At 42.0% G+C, this 15,204-nt stretch overlaps 2 protein-coding genes across 3 annotated transcripts in view; one reads left to right on the top strand and one right to left on the bottom strand.

Moving 5' to 3' along the window:
• Positions 1-6,174, bottom strand: part of RMND1 (required for meiotic nuclear division 1 homolog) — a 20,568-nt gene extending 14,394 nt beyond the window's left edge. The window contains exons 1-2 of the mRNA XM_072331413.1: positions 6,050-6,174; positions 3,723-4,243 (exon numbers count right to left, since the gene is read on the bottom strand). Coding sequence (XP_072187514.1) covers positions 3,723-4,229 — 507 coding nt within the window. The 5' untranslated portion in view covers positions 4,230-4,243; positions 6,050-6,174. The remainder of the gene's footprint in view (positions 1-3,722; positions 4,244-6,049) is intronic.
• Positions 6,126-15,204, top strand: ARMT1 (acidic residue methyltransferase 1). 2 transcript variants are annotated; one of them, XM_072331415.1, is made up of 6 exons: positions 6,209-6,280; positions 7,102-7,273; positions 7,394-7,499; positions 7,825-8,066; positions 9,392-9,557; positions 10,538-12,096. In XM_072331415.1, exons 4-6 carry the CDS (start codon positions 8,032-8,034, stop codon positions 11,303-11,305), a joined length of 969 nt encoding a protein of 322 aa, XP_072187516.1. In that variant the 5' UTR covers positions 6,209-6,280; positions 7,102-7,273; positions 7,394-7,499; positions 7,825-8,031; the 3' UTR covers positions 11,306-12,096. The 2 variants fall into 2 exon arrangements, with proteins under 2 accessions (XP_072187515.1, XP_072187516.1); XM_072331414.1 differs by lacking the exon at positions 7,102-7,273 and having other exon boundaries at positions 6,126-6,280; positions 10,538-15,204.

The following is a 15,204-nucleotide window of genomic DNA, read 5'->3' as shown; positions in this document are numbered from 1 at the left end:
ACTAACAACAAATGTACAGAAGAGCTGTACTCATCTGCAAGTGCTTATACCCACAATATGCTTCAACTTAACATCCAAATGATTTTCTCATGGCACTCGTATGCAGTCAAAATGCAACACCTGAAAAGGTGCTCTGCTCCTTAAGGAGGCCCAGAACCAGTAAGCTGGGTCAAGGCCCATATTGAAACTTTATTTCTTTTTTCTTAATATTAACATTCTATTGTCATTCTCAAAGTTTTCTCTGCATCACTTTCTTTCAGTAACCACTAACAGAAAGTGATTACAACATCTGGAGAGCAACTCTATAGATGTGTTCCCACACTTAACCGCTGGTAACACTGGAACGGAACTGCATTTTCAGTTCCCTTGCTGCAGTAAAAGTTGCGTTCTTACAGTACCATTTGCCCAAATCCATTCCCAGCACCTAAACTGCCAGTGCAAATTATACATTTTCAGTTCTTCTGGAAAGCTCTGGTTAACAAAAGCACACACACATGCTGCCATGAAATCCTTTCTGGGAGCATGCTTATCTTCTAGCTTCTATATCATCTGAAAGTCCTTACCCTGCTCTATACTTTCTGCAGTTAAATTAGTTATTGTTCACTTCAAGGTAGATGTGCTACAGGACAGACTGTTTAATTTATGGCTGTGATTTTAGTTTCCATGTGAAGACTTTAATTAGCACCAGAAATTGGCTGCCAAGACGGTGTGCCTGAAATAGCAATTTGGACATGTAACTTGGATATGGCTTTTATTTTATTTTTAAACAATGCACTGTTTCTCCTTTACTAAAATATTGTTCAGTAAGGGACATTTAGCATGGGTGTAGAGTTTAAGACACCTATAATTTATGTGTCCACAGGCATTTTAGATGCTCAGGCTCCCATGGTAGTTAATGGAGATGTAACACAGAAGTCCAGTTAGCTCATCCTAAAATACCTGTGTTAACTGGCTGGTAAACCTTCCTCCCACACTGCCTGTTACGTCACCTTCACCTGCAAACTTGCCTAAAATAAAGGCAGTTCTGTCCTGCTGACAGCAACTGCAGCCACTTGCCACCTCTCCTTCCCAGCTGCACCTGGGTTCACTAAGATTCAGTTCAGAGCTCCAAGGCAACCATCAGATCAGCCATTCTAAGCACTCATTTTCTGTATCATCACCTCCCCAACAACTGCACAGGAACTATCATTCTCATAGCTCATCCCTTGCATTTTGAGAATACAAACATTTTTAAGTAAGAAAACCCATAAAATGAACTTAAACTTCATCACCACAACTATCCATCTTTATCTCAAGGTGCTACTGCATTAATTGATTTTCAAGCTTTGTCTAGGCAACAGCATTAAAAATCAGCTTAAAGGCTTCTTGTGTCTTTTGAGACCTTGTGAGACAAGTAACTAACCTGAGCAGTAGTGACACTACGCACGGAATGACTAACCAAACCGGTTATCACGTTGGAGTAACCCCCCCATCTATCCTGAAAAGCTGGTCTAATGATCATTTATCACTGCTGGAGCTCAGCATTCTATCTGCAGACAGTACCTGAAGATGAATGCTTAGAAGGACCATTCTGCAAAAGGAAGTTGCTGATGACCCCATCGAACAGAAAACATCACAGACCCCAGGGTTCACCTAACTGAAAACCTGAGGAGTGAGTACAGCATGTCTACAGGGGCAGATTGTGAAGGAAGACAACAGCCAACTCTAAGCTGCACTGGAAATATGGCTTATGTTACTGGAGGGTTCTTGGTTACTGCAAAACATGCAGAGGAAGACAAGATCAGGTTTTTTTTTGTGACACCAGGATTCATAGAAAAATGACAGAATGGTGAAAAGAAAAAAAACACACGAAGGATTCTCCATTTGCTGTACCTGTATCAGTCATCTTACAGAAAACAGTCTCATTTTTCAGATAGCTCTTTACATTACATACCTACAGGGGAGTATTCAAATAGGTTCCAAAAAAAAAAGGAAAGAAAAAAAGCATTCCAAAGAGCTGTCAGCCTGCCCAGGGTCAGGGTGGCAGCCTGGCAGTACCCCTGTAGATGGAGCTGTATGTTAGACAAAACCACACGCTTGTTTATTTAGAAATAGGAAATGGTTTGTTAGGTCCTAGTTTACATGACTTCTGGCACACCGTTTTGCAATGCGGGATCTTCCCCAGAAATGAGATTATTTCAGTCTCAGGCAGAACATTTTCAATGTCTTCAAAATGGAAGAAAGTAAAAATAGCAGCGTGTATTACTTGCAAGCACACAGATGAAACTATGAAACAAAGAAACTGTTAGCATTTCATACTGCCATTCGAAAACCTCAGGAATCTAAAATAAGTCACCTAAGTTCACCCAACAACAACCTCTGAATATGTCACAGCATAAGCAGAAAGCCTGTAGCAGGATGTGGTATGTTAAGACAAAAACCTGCATTTTCTTCTTTCAAAGCAACAGGAAAATTCAAGTGGGAAATGAATTTTCTACAATGGAGCCTTGATGGTACGCTCTATCATACCTCTGTTAGTTGTACAAGATATTAAGCAGGAGCTTATATGTCTGGAAGGTAATCATTAAGACCTCACTTCCCATGCTCGCATTCAGCAGACCATGTAATAGGCAGATTTTGCAACGTGCAAGCTATTTCTGGAAGCACCATACTTGTCTCAGTCTCATCTATAGTACTATTTTGTTAGCAACACGCTGGAACTCAGTTGTTATTATAGCTTGAGGAGAACAATAGCATTTTTGACTCCATGATTTTCCTTGGAGGTGTTACATTCAAGTATGCTTACAGTCTGCTTTGGCTAGAATTAGTGGGGCTCGCAAAGACCTATCTCGGGGAGTAACAGCAACAAGTATGCACAGTTCCAGTTACTCATCCCGTATATCTGATTTTATCCACAGGAGTTTGTTGTGGCAGTTAAGCTGTAGACCCAGGAGTCTGGTGATCCAGGTGCTATTTCTACACATGGAATAATCTTGCTCAAGTTACACAGGCTACATCTGCAGCTCAGTTCTTCCACTGATAGCACAGAAATAACCTTCTGTTTTTCTGAAATACTGCGAGGCTTTAAATGTTAAGTACAGTGATCCTCACCCACAAAAATATATGCTACACAAATATATTTTATCGCTAAGAATAGATCTGCTGCAGTGTTAAAGCTATTTCACTATGGTCTGAAATGTTGTGACTGTTTATAAAGAAACAGACACAGTCACACTTGAGAACAGTTTAAATTGAAAGTTTCTGAAACCTAATTCGAATATTTGTAAACTTGGTATTATTTCCTCGCATCTTGATTTCTGTTAGCAATAGAGCGAAGCCTTGAAACTGCATAGAATTGACAAGCAAGAATACCCATGGAAAGCTAAGTGACTCAGAAAGGCAGATCTAGCTCCTAAATATTAAATTTGAGAACACTGCCTTAAATAATTTTTAAAGGATTTCCCGTCTTTCTGTTTTAGAAACCAACTCTCTTCCCTCCCCTTTGTTACACATGGCTAGTAAATCTTGGCTTCATCTCCAAACTATCAGACACACTCGTTTCTACCAAGTTTGCTTCCGTCTGCAGAGCTCCAAATCCTCTGAGGTCACAGTCAGGTAAATAATAAAATCCTCTTCATCAAATAAATATGCTAATTTCATTAAAATGTTAATCCAAACCCAAGTCTAAATTAAATCAATAAAGTTCCCTCTACGTTATATAGAATGTAAATTCTGTTCTTTACCTCCATGTCTGACAGTAGTGGTTGGTTAGCTCTGGAGGGCTGCTTGGTCCTCGGTGCCTTTGGTGGCCTCTTAATTGGCTGGGTACTTGATTTTGGAATGATTTTACTAGTTGATACAATTGAGTAAAATCTTGACGATATGTTCCCGAGCTTTTTAATATACTCCACACTGAGCTTGTAGTTTTCCACTGCTGCCAAGCCAAAACGTTTCCAGGGTGGGAAAAACATCTCCCCACCCTGATAATAAACACTTTTCCCCAAAGCAGATACATTTCCTTGGATCATTTGCCAATTCTTGACTTGCACACAGGGACTTGTCAAACAAGGGGAAGCAGTCTTTGGAGCATACGAGTTCCCAATCTTCTTAGCTGTACCGTGATCTGTTCCGTCAACATCCTTATCCAGCTTTAGAAGACGATGTCCAGTTTTATTAAATCTTTGGCATCGGCATATTGTAGTTAAAGAGTGAAAAGATGTAGTCTGAAGGTGCAGGAGTTTCAGTCTCATTGCTTCCCTCTGAACTGTATTTAAAACAAATAAAATCCTCTATCAGACCTTTGGAAAGAAACATTGTTTTCCCCTTAGCTAAAAGGTGAGCCATACTCTTTTTGTGTGTGTTAGTACCCTCAAACACACAGTGATGGGTCTGAACAGCTTTTTCCCAATGTTATAGGACTGCTCTAAGATCAAAGCACATTAATGAACTGTGCACTTGCAATACATGCTGGGAGAAGCAGAACAAACTGCTGCATCAACAGGTAAGCAGGTGCCTTTTCCATCTGCTGCTCACTCTGCACAGCGGTCTGTGCTCCCAGTAACTCCACGGATACAACTACTCATAAGCGAGCACTCAGCTTAGGGGGTTTAGTGTGCTGTGTGAGATCCTCATACACTATAGAATCAACCACCAGATTAGTGTGTGCTACACTGAAATACCACTTACAAAATGCACATAGTGACCAACATCAGCTGAAGGCGCTGCACTGCTAACAGCCAAGAGCTGGCTGGATGTGGCTCTGGGCAGCCTGGTTTAGTAGTTGGTGACCCTGCACATTGCAGGGGGGTTGAAACTAGATTATCATTATGGTCCTTTACAACAGATCAGGTTATGGTGCCGACCCCATGGTTAGATAACAGCGCAGTACAGACTGCAAGGCCTGCTGGCAGGTCTACCTGTGCTGATAGGAACGTGCGCTGTTATTCCAATAGCCCAGAAGAAAAAACGGATCCCTGGATGTATTTGTGCTGCACTGTATGCGGTAATCAAATCAGAAAGCAGGCTTAGCACCTCAGTGGGTGTGCAACACTTGCTGCAGTGCCAAGTCCCTGCCTCCACCCGCTGTCGTTAACCAGGAACACTTCTTCAGCGGCACAGAATCATGATGTAACTTAATGGAGGAGAGGTCTGCTAATACTGTCGGAAGCTGCATGTCGTTCTACATAAAGCGGCACGCAACACATTTCGGCTACGACAGAGTAAGCAACTGATGTCGGCTGTGATTTTACACGCTTTTCACTTGTTATTCCGGCCTGTAAGCGCGCTGCTGGCACACGTAGCGGAATAAGTGCATTATTTCCATTTCGAGCTCCATCCAGCGTTCAGGAGCGGTACTCAGGCCGTGCGCAGGACGCGCGGAGCTGACAGGCCACGCACGGCGCCGCGACCGCCGCTCGGAGCGGAAGGCCGCCCGCCCCTCCCCCGCTCCCCGGGGGAACTACGCAGCGCCTGCCCGGCACGCACGCGGGGGAGGGGCTGCGCGCCTCCCATTGGCTGCGCGCCGGGGCGGGCGGGAAGCTAGTCGCCGAGCAGCCAATAGGGAGGGGCGGCGTTCCGCCTGCGGAGGAAGAACGAGGCGGCGGCGCCCCCCCCCCCCCTTCCACCATTCCCCTGAGGCGGCAGCCGCGGCCCAGGCGCCGCCCCGCGGTTGAGGGGCGCCTCGGCCGCGCCCGCCCCGTCGCCCTGCGCCCTGCCGCTCGACTACAGCCGCCGCGTTACCCGGCCGTGAGGGGTAAACAGGACGGAGGGGCCGGCAACGTTCCGGCTGCGGCACTGGCAGCCGGGAAGGACAAACGCTGTCCCGTTGTACGACTACAGGCGGGGACCTTCCCTCGCCCCACAGGCGCCCTCCCCTCCCGCTCTCGGCGCCCTCGGTGCCCCCCGAGGCTCCGATCGGCACCGTTCCCTCCCCGCGCCCTTCAAGCCACCCGTCGCGGCTCGCACGAGGCTGCTGCTCGCACCCGGCGCCGCCCGCCTTTCCCCTCCCCCCGCTCCCCGCCCGCCGCCGCGCGGGAGGGGGAGGCGGCTCGCGCCGCGCGCCAGCACTGACCTGGGGGAGGGGGCGCGCCTCTCTCCGCCGCGCTGAGCCGCGGCCCCGCCCACCGCCCGCCGAGCTCCGCCAGGGCGCGCGCGGCCCGCCAGGCCCCGCCCGTCGCCGCGCCGCGCCGGGTGCGGTCGCCGCTTCCAATAACGTCCGGCCGCCGCGCCCGACTTCCGGGGGGCGGGGCAAGATGGCGGCGGTAACGGCCTTACCGGTCTCCCTCTCGGCCAGGTTTAAGGGGTCCGTCGGGGCCCGGGGCGTTCGTTACCGGCTGCGGGGTGAGGGGCAGGAGGGAGTCGAGGGCCCGGCCTCGGCTTCCCGCCTGCCCTGAGGCCGTTTGTGGGCGCCGGGCCTTCCGCCGGAGGCTCGCGGCCTAGCGGCTGGTGCCGGGTGGGGGTGGAGCCGGGGGCGGGCGCTCGGTCCCCTCCGGGCGAGCGGAGGCGGTGCCGCGGCTGGGCCCGTTCCGGGCGGCACCGGGAGGTGGCGCTGTGGGTACGGGGCTGGGGCCGCCTGAGGGCGGGCGGTGCCTCTCCGCCCCCCCTGCGGGTGCTGGTGTCTCGGGCCGTCAGTGGCTGTGGGAGAGAGGGTGGTGAGAGGCGGGACGCGTGCTTCCTGCCGCCCTTTGCGGGCGCTGCTCTGTGCCGAGTTGCTGCGCTCAGGGCTTTGGTGCACGCAGTAGAAAAGCTGTAAAAATCATTCTCCTTTATGGGTTACGGCTCGTTGTGGGGTTGTGCATGTCTTGTTTACCGTCTTTCCCCTAAAGAACAACAACCACAACAAAACACCAAACAAAAACAACCATAACAGTAAATCGCTTGATTATTATGTAAAATAGAACTATATGTTTATATATAAACTCATTTAAGTTCACATGTAATTGTGAGTAATATCTACTTAGGTATGAAAGCAAGCAGTGTGGATTTTGCTGTTAACTAACACCAAATATACCTAAGCTTAATGCAGTTTTCTGTGTTTCTAGTTTTATGTCTTTACATCTGATAGCAGCAACTGGAGAATGTGTTTTAGCCTGCCCTTAGCCCCTGTTTGTGTCCCTTTGGCAGGGCCAGTCATAGAATCATTGAGCTGCTCGGGATGGAAAAGACCCTAAGGATCATCGAGTCCAACCAAAACCTAACCATGCTACCCAAACTCTAACAGCCCTCTGCTAAACCATGTCCCTGTGCACCACATCCAAACTGGTTTTAAAGATTTGTTTGGTGTCAACTCTTTCAGGTGTGCAGAAAATGACTTCTAAGACCGCGCTATTTAAGAAAAGCATACAGTCTATTTAAAAAATAGTAGATATTTAATCATTTCCTCTCAGTAACAAAATGTTGCTACTTTCCTTTTTAGATCCTTTGCATATTTTACCGTTAAAGACCGACTGCCCCAGATCCTCACAAAAGTTATTGACACTCTGCATCGACATAAAAATGAGTTCTTTGAAGAACATGGTGAGGTAAGAGTAAGGTTTCTGCTTGCCTGGGATTTGGTTTTTCCCTGACTATTGGAGATCCTTTCTGTACATTTGTGTTTTCTGTTCCTCTTAATTAACAATAAGGTCCAAGCTAAAAAGATGTGCAGTGTGTGATTCATTTTGGGATGTTATGTGTGCACTGAATGTCATTCACCCAAACGTGTTTGGTTGAATCAAGCTCTGACTTGTTCTGGGATTTATGTGTGGCAGCTAAGGCTTATCGCTTATTGATTTCCTGAAATATTGCTCTATGTTGCTATGGGAATAAGTGTTCACTCTAGGAACTTTTGTTCTTTGCTTATTTCAGAAGGGTGTTGAAGCAGAGAAGAGAGCTATATCCTTCCTTTCCAAATTACGGAATGAACTGCAGACAGACAAACCTGTGACTCCCCTAGAAGATGAGCTGCCCGATGCTGCCCTATGGAACCAATACCTCGACTACCAACGTAATTTATCAAATGGAAATGGAGAGCCAAGTTGGTTTCAGTCCCCTTGGTTATTTGTAGAGTGTTACATGTATCGAAGAATTCATGCAGCAGTAGCACAGAAGTAGGTATTTAGTTTGGTGTCTTACTCTGCAAAACATTATTGTTTCCCCTTTTTATTTTGGGAGAAAGGAAGATGTGGGCAGTAAGAGAAATGAGAACTTTAAGCTTATTCTATATTAATTTCCCCTTGTCTCACACCTCAGATTTAAAATCAATGTTCAGTAAATGTTGAAGTTAGTACTTTTTATTATGCCTCAGCTTCTGTGACTCTGTGAAGTCTCTCAAGTTTGACTGCTTAGATTCACCTTGCAGACTACTGTATAGTGAGGTCTTAGAAGTTATTTAGTATTTCTAAAAGTCTAGAATTACATCTTGAGTCTAGAATTACATCATATGTTAACCTACCAATTTATTGAGCATTCTAACTTGTTTTGCTACTGCTGGAAATCTGAAGTTCTTACTGCAGAACACCCAGCTTCAATAGTCTGATTCTACACCATCATCTTTGTGTTTGTTGTGTTTGCAGCCCACTTAAGGAGCTGATCCTGGTTAAATATAACTTAAACAGGAAAAGTTGGTTGTGCTGGTACTGTGAAGATGTAGCAGTACATTGTAAAGGGATAGGTATTAACAGTTTTAGGCTCAGAAGCTTTATGCACCCTGGAATTGCCCGTAATACTATGGAGACAGTAACACAGTAATGGATTTCTTTGTTTCTGCTGGTATATTGCAGAATTTGAAATCTTATAACAGAAAAGTCTTCTGGATTGCTTTTAAAACAAACATTTTTCATTAGTAAGCTTTACAGTTCTTGGTCTTTATTATTTGTCCTCTCTTAAGTATGTGGTTCCTATGATAAGTTGATATTTCTAATATATGACAGGAGCTGAATTATTTAGTCAACTTTGTCATGTCAATTTTCTGAAGTCTCAGTTAAAAGCTTTCAAAACAATTACTTACCACTGTAAGAGACTTTCGTATGGGAAATGCACTTCAGTAGGCAAAAATCCAATTAAAAGTGGGCCTACAATTCATGTGAACTCACTGTGCTTTTTCACTTACGTGTTACAGTTTTATTTCTCTGTGCACGAAAAATGGAGTTCATAATTGTTACAGTATGTGCAGAACACTTGTTCACTGTCAGAGTATGTTGCTAATAATTTCAAGATGTCCTGTGTGCCGTTTGTTCCAGTAAGATATGTTATCAAGTTTTTATTGAAATATGTAGGAATCCAGTATGATGAGTTGAAACTGGAAAAATCTAGCAGGAGTCCGTAATGTGGCTTAAAAAAGCTGAGGTCTGACCTTTCCTTTTCAAATGTTTCAAGTGCTGTCATAGAAAACGTGGAAAGTATGTTAATGCATTCATTCTCTTCTTATTTTTAGCCCACCTATTGGCAGCTTTGACGTATTTAAGGAAGGAAAGGCTCAAAATTTCTTCGAATCCCAAGAGGCTATTATTGCTTTATGCACTTACTTTCAGGAACTCCTTAAAAACATCAAGGATTTAGACGAAAAGCAACTTAAGGGGGAACTTTTTAAGCTACTGCAGGTAAACTACTCGTGCTTCTTTGTAACAAATGAAAGCTTGAGGTTATAAGAAATTTGAGTTTGCGTGGAAATAAAACTACTACTCTTATGTTTGTAAAAGATGTGATGAAATCCTGACAGATGTACTGCATTGCCACTTGGGAGTACTTATATTTTGATCACCTGTACTAAGTTTGATGTTTTCCTTATACCACTGATCCTCACTGTGCATTTGAAAACTTTGCTTGTTCTCCCTCGAAAAAAAAGAAAGCATCTCTAAAACATCTGAGTCAATTTCCAGACGATCCTTTTGTTGTTTAACCATAACATTTTAAAGCAGTTCATTTTAGCATCGCTTTAAAAACCTTTAGACTTGCCTGGAAAAAAAGTTAGATGTCTGTTGGCCAGAAGTGCTTTCAAAGCTTATAACTGTTCTTGGACAATAATGCATCTGGGTAGAGTACAAAATATCATAGGATTATGATAAGTTATATTGTTGGCAACAATGCACATGGACTGTTTGATCAGCCTTTGTAAAAAGTTCATTAGAGCGTACTTTTAAGTATTCATAGAAAAAAAAATATTAAATTCCGCTTCTTACTTGATTTCATCTAATAAATTAACATGCTTCTGTTACTCTTTTTTTTGTCTTCCCTCTGATGGTTTCTGGAATTACCATGTAGAAAGTATACATTATAAGTTTTCAGGTGTATTTATGTCAGTGCAAAGGGTCTAACTAACATGCTGATGCATGTTTCCGATGCCTGCATAAGGGCAGAGCATTGTTTAGTTCCTTCCAAGAATTTTTTTTTCCAGTATCAAGATTATTGTACAAGAAGTTGCACTTTATTTAAACTTGGAAGAAAATGTGGATTTAGAACCTTTATGTCCCTAAAATAGAAGTGAATAAAAATCTTTAGGTGTGCATGATGTTTGGAATGTAGCTATTACGAGGCTTACCAACTGTGATTTCTGTGTTTTCTTCTCTCCCCTTCTTTCTAGGTGTCACTGTGGGGCAATAAGTGTGACCTTTCTTTTTCAGCCGGTGAGGGAAGCTCTCAGAAATCTAGTCCTTTACAAAGCCTGGAAGACATGGTACCTTACATCATAGTGAATGACATGGAAAAGCTTTGGACACTACTTATAAATGCCAAAAAAAGGAATACAGATAAGTGTAATGTTAGAGTTGATATAATCTTGGATAATGCTGGATTTGAACTTGTAAGTGATCTCGTGTTGACTGACTTCTTGTTATCATCAAAGCTAGCTGATGAAGTCCATTTCCATGGAAAAAGTATTCCGTGGTATGTGTCGGATACAACAAAGAATGATTTTAACTGGACTATTAAACAGCTCCAGGCAGCTAATCATATGTGGATGTCTAGATGTGGGATAAACTGGGAGGGCAACTTAAAAAAGGGCATTTGGGTTTACCAAGATCACATGTTTTGGACTTTGCCACATATCTATTCCAGCATGGCTGAGGTTGCTCCTGATTTGTATGCTGATCTACAGAAATCAAACTTGCTTCTTTTTAAAGGTGATCTAAACTACAGAAAATTAACAGGTGATAGAAAATGGGATTATACTGTTCCATTTCATCAGGCCTTGAACAAGTTTCATCCTGCACCTCTCTGTAGTTTAAGAACGCTGAAATCTGACACTCAGGTTGGCCTGAAGCCTGGGCAAGGTGAACAAATCCAGGCTTCTGAACCGGAATGGATGATAAGTGGCAAATATGGGGTAGTTCAGTTTGATGCTACTCCCTGATTCCAGCTAAATGGTTCATAAAATCCTAACGGCTAGATGTAGAAGAGTTGTGACTGTTTTCTCTGTTTGGCTTAAGCAGTGATTCTGTTTGCACTTGTTTCCAAATGATTTGTTGTTCCTTAAGACTTCGATGTTCCATAAATATTTCTGAGCTGTCTTTGTATACGTAAATTGTTCTGCATTTCAATATATACTTATTTTTTCTCCCTAATGCCAGCGGCTGATGTTTAAAATGAATATTTGGTTGTCTATTTTTTTCCCCCCTCATCTGTGGGTATGAGAGTTTATGCCTAAGAAGTGAAAAATCTACTTCAGAAACCATTTCCTTAATCACATCTTAACATGTATTTACTTGCTGCAAGATAATTTGCTCTTTATGTGCCATGCATTGCATGAAAGTTAATACTTTAGCAAGTACAAAATAAATCCTTTTGAATGTGGTCATTGCAGGATTGTATTTTAAAACTGTTTGAGAGAGTTTAATTGTACCTAGACTTTATCACATGAATTACTTTCTATGTGTTGCTTGTGTCAATGGACAAATCACTTTCAGTGTTTTTAAATAGTTATCTTTGTTTGAACATGGTTAGCAGTATATTAAGATAAATGTTTTTAGTAAATGTTGATTTAGAATTTAGAAACTGAATTTAAATTTTTGATTTTAAAACATGAACGAATGTTGCTATTTATTTTGTTGGTAAGAGGGAAGTTATCCTATCTGGTAAGAAATCAGTAGGAAAACGGACAATTTCATTTTAAGAGTGTGGAAGGTATTGTTTATTTAAGGTTCTCTTACTAAAAACAAGATGAAAAATAAACAAAAAGAACAAAAAAAACAAAAAGAACCCCACCAAACACACAAGCTTGAATTGAAGGTGGCCTTTACGTTGGTGATTGTGGTTGAAGCATTTTTGCCTCTTTCAAATTAGATATATTTTAGAAGGATACCACAATTTATACTGGGGAAATGCAGCCCCATTTGCACTGAGAAATACAGTATGTGTTAGAGATATATGCCATGCTGGTTGCTGGCAATTGGAGTTACATCCTAGTTTCTTCTCCTCTACTCCAGTGTCATGTAACCTCACACCGAAATTGGGTGGGAATTCAGTAACATTTTTATGTTTTTTGTGTTATTCTTTTTTTTTCCTCCAGAACGTAAGGAAAGGAGAAAGACTTTAACTTCCAAAAAAAGAACTAAAAATGGATTCTCTCTTAAAAGTATTGCTGGAATTAGGGCCTATTATAGAAGAGCTGAAGGTTTGTTGGGAAATGGTGTTAAAAGTCTATCTTTCTGTCTGTGATGTTGTCAAGGGCTTCTAACAGCAGAACTTGCCCCTGGTAACCAAGGACATGATGTTATTGAGAGGAAGAGTAGATGATAGGTAGAGAATCTTCCCCTTCTGTTTTATAAATACAATGAAATCTTATACAATAAGGACACAGAAGTAGTAGGTCTAAAGAAGTTGGAGGGGGAAGATGGAATATTTTGTAGCTTTTCTGGGCTTTGAAATGAAACTGGAATCCTTTTCTGCTAAGTGAAATCTCTGGCAAAGTATGCCTTGTTTATCATTCTAAAATGGAGAGAATCAGTCGCTGCTACAAGGACTGTTCATATAATAAAGATCTATGTAGTAGTTGAGTATGCTCCAGTTACTCATGACTTTGGTTATTTGTGTTTGTGTTCTTCTTTCTTCTGACATCTGAAAGTATAGTAATATATTTTAAAGTTGCATGGTCAAATATTCAAAAACTAAAATGCTAGCAATTTCTTCAGGCAAGGTGATAATGGAGGTGGTGCTCTAGTTTTGAGAGGTGGGCTTAGTGTTGTCATCTCCCTTGTACCACTGGTTTAGTACTCTTAGAAGATGAATTCACATTCATCGTAAGTTGGTTGATTAGAATATGCAAGTTGGAAATCCGGTTAAGAGAGCTGAAGGTCAGATAGCTCATCTCTGTCTGTAGGGAGCTCAAGGAAGCTCCAGCTTTGGTGCTTTGATAAAATACATAAATGTCATGATGAGTCTGGAGCCTCAGCTCCTCATCTTTGAGGATGCTGTTAACTTATTTCTAATGCACTTTGAAACAGCAGCTTTGGTCAAGAGCACATACAAAGGTGGATGTTGTGGAATACGTGCAATAAAAGCTTTCTGTCTGGTCCAAAGAAACAAAATAATTAATGGAAAGAGCCTGATTTGTTTGTGTACAGATTATTTGTACGGTGCTCACTTAAACTGCTGAAGAGGTTGAAAAGTGTGTAATGAACAAGAAGAAAAAGGGGTTGTTTCACTGTTAAGGCAATCCTTTGTTTAAGAGGTGAATCTATTCCCATTCTTTGCAGATGCTGAGAAATGTGTTTGCATTTTTGTCTGGCTATTAATCTGTCTCTATGTTCCCAAGTTGCTTTCAGGCTCTTTATTTCTGGGAACTCAATGCAGTAAGTGCTCTGAAGTCATAATAAATAGTTTTACAAGTTTTAAACCACTCAGGAAATGCATCAGTAGTTGCACGGTAGTACTGAGTCTTCTTGTTGGAGGCTGTTGTGTTGATGTTTGTGGGGAAGCAGGATTTCCTGAGTATTGTAAGACATGTAGTTCTTAGATTAGTACTTGAAATGCAATGTAAGGCATGATACCACACTGAAGAAAGGAAAAAAAGAGTTCAATTCTCAAGTTCACAAAGTGAACATATATTTAACCCCTCACAAAGAGAAGCCTGGAAATTTACATGTGACGATTAGAGAAAGAATGCACAGCCATGTATTCCAAATTGCTTGACTTCCTATAGCGGTGACTACAAAGTGCCATTTATAGACAGAATTTAGTATGCATCATACCTTTTTGTTTTCTGGTTGGCTGTATTGTTGTAAAGTTTGCGTTGCTGATCAGGAAAAGAAGCGATGCTGAAATGCCAGTGTTATACTCTCCCGTGCCACAATGTAGTGTTATTCTGTTGAGGCTATCATGGTTTTGTAATGTTGCTGTCAATATTCCACAACATAACTGTGCTCCCCTGTTGAGCTAGTTACAGTTTAGTTGAAAATACAAGTCCAGTTATAGATATTCACTGTTAACTACTTGTGTTAGTGGAGCTTTGTGAAAGGGCGACACGTACCTAGAACACTTAAGTGGAATTTACTGTTGCTAGTATAAAGCATGTATTATAGCAATAGCATATGCTACAATACTGCATAATTATTTTCTTGAGTCTTCAAGAAAGTTGCTTCTATACAGCAGTCACGACTGATTGCCCAAAATGCTTCTACAGCATAACTCAGGAGCTACAGATTTGTATAACAAATTCTTGAGGTTTTTTGTTTATTTTCCCCATATGCCACTTGATTACCTACATCAAAAATAAGGGCATTTTCAGTGATTCCAAGGACCACAGACCAGTGTCTTTTGACTTCTGTTTTTTATCCTACCTTTTGAGCAGCTGTATTTGTAAATCAGTTTTTGAGAGACAACGACGACTTCCATCTGTGATGAAACTGTAGAAAAGTAGTGCCACAGACACACAGGAAACCAGTACATGAAACTAAAGACTTGACAATCCATTAGGTAAGATATATACAATAATTCTGTGTGCGTTTGAAGCTGTAAGATGAGGCTTTGTAAAAATAAATTGATGCAGAAAAAAAGTTGACTGTGTGACTGGAAACTGTTTTAAGAAATTCTGTAACTGTGTGCAAATGTCAAACTTCATACTGTTTGAATGGCTGGAAAACCAACTTGAAATAATTCAGGTCTAAGTTCCTGGTATTTTTCCTCTGAAATGGATTTTATATGATGCCAATAAAGCTTATTTATCCACGGAAGTTTTGAAAGAAGTTGCTAAGAGTACCTTATATTTTTCCTTAATATTGCCATGTCTCAATAAAAGTTTTACCTTGTTACAAT

The sequence above is a fragment of the Excalfactoria chinensis genome, chromosome 3, assembly GCF_039878825.1.
Source record: "Excalfactoria chinensis isolate bCotChi1 chromosome 3, bCotChi1.hap2, whole genome shotgun sequence".
Taxonomy (NCBI): domain Eukaryota; kingdom Metazoa; phylum Chordata; class Aves; order Galliformes; family Phasianidae; genus Excalfactoria; species Excalfactoria chinensis.
Note: the sequence above shows the minus strand (reverse complement) of the source record. Positions and strands in the feature narration are given on the sequence as shown.

Excerpts from the sequence above, each read along its gene's own strand:
- ARMT1 (XM_072331414.1), top strand. The coding sequence starts at position 6,231 with ATGGCGGCGGTAACGGCCTTACCGGTCTCCCTCTCGGCCAGGTTTAAG. Across the intron at positions 7,500-7,824 it reads TCTTTGAAGAACATGGTGAG|AAGGGTGTTGAAGCAGAGAA; the intron begins GTAAGAGTAAGG and ends TGCTTATTTCAG. Across the intron at positions 9,558-10,537 it reads AACTTTTTAAGCTACTGCAG|GTGTCACTGTGGGGCAATAA; the intron begins GTAAACTACTCG and ends CCTTCTTTCTAG.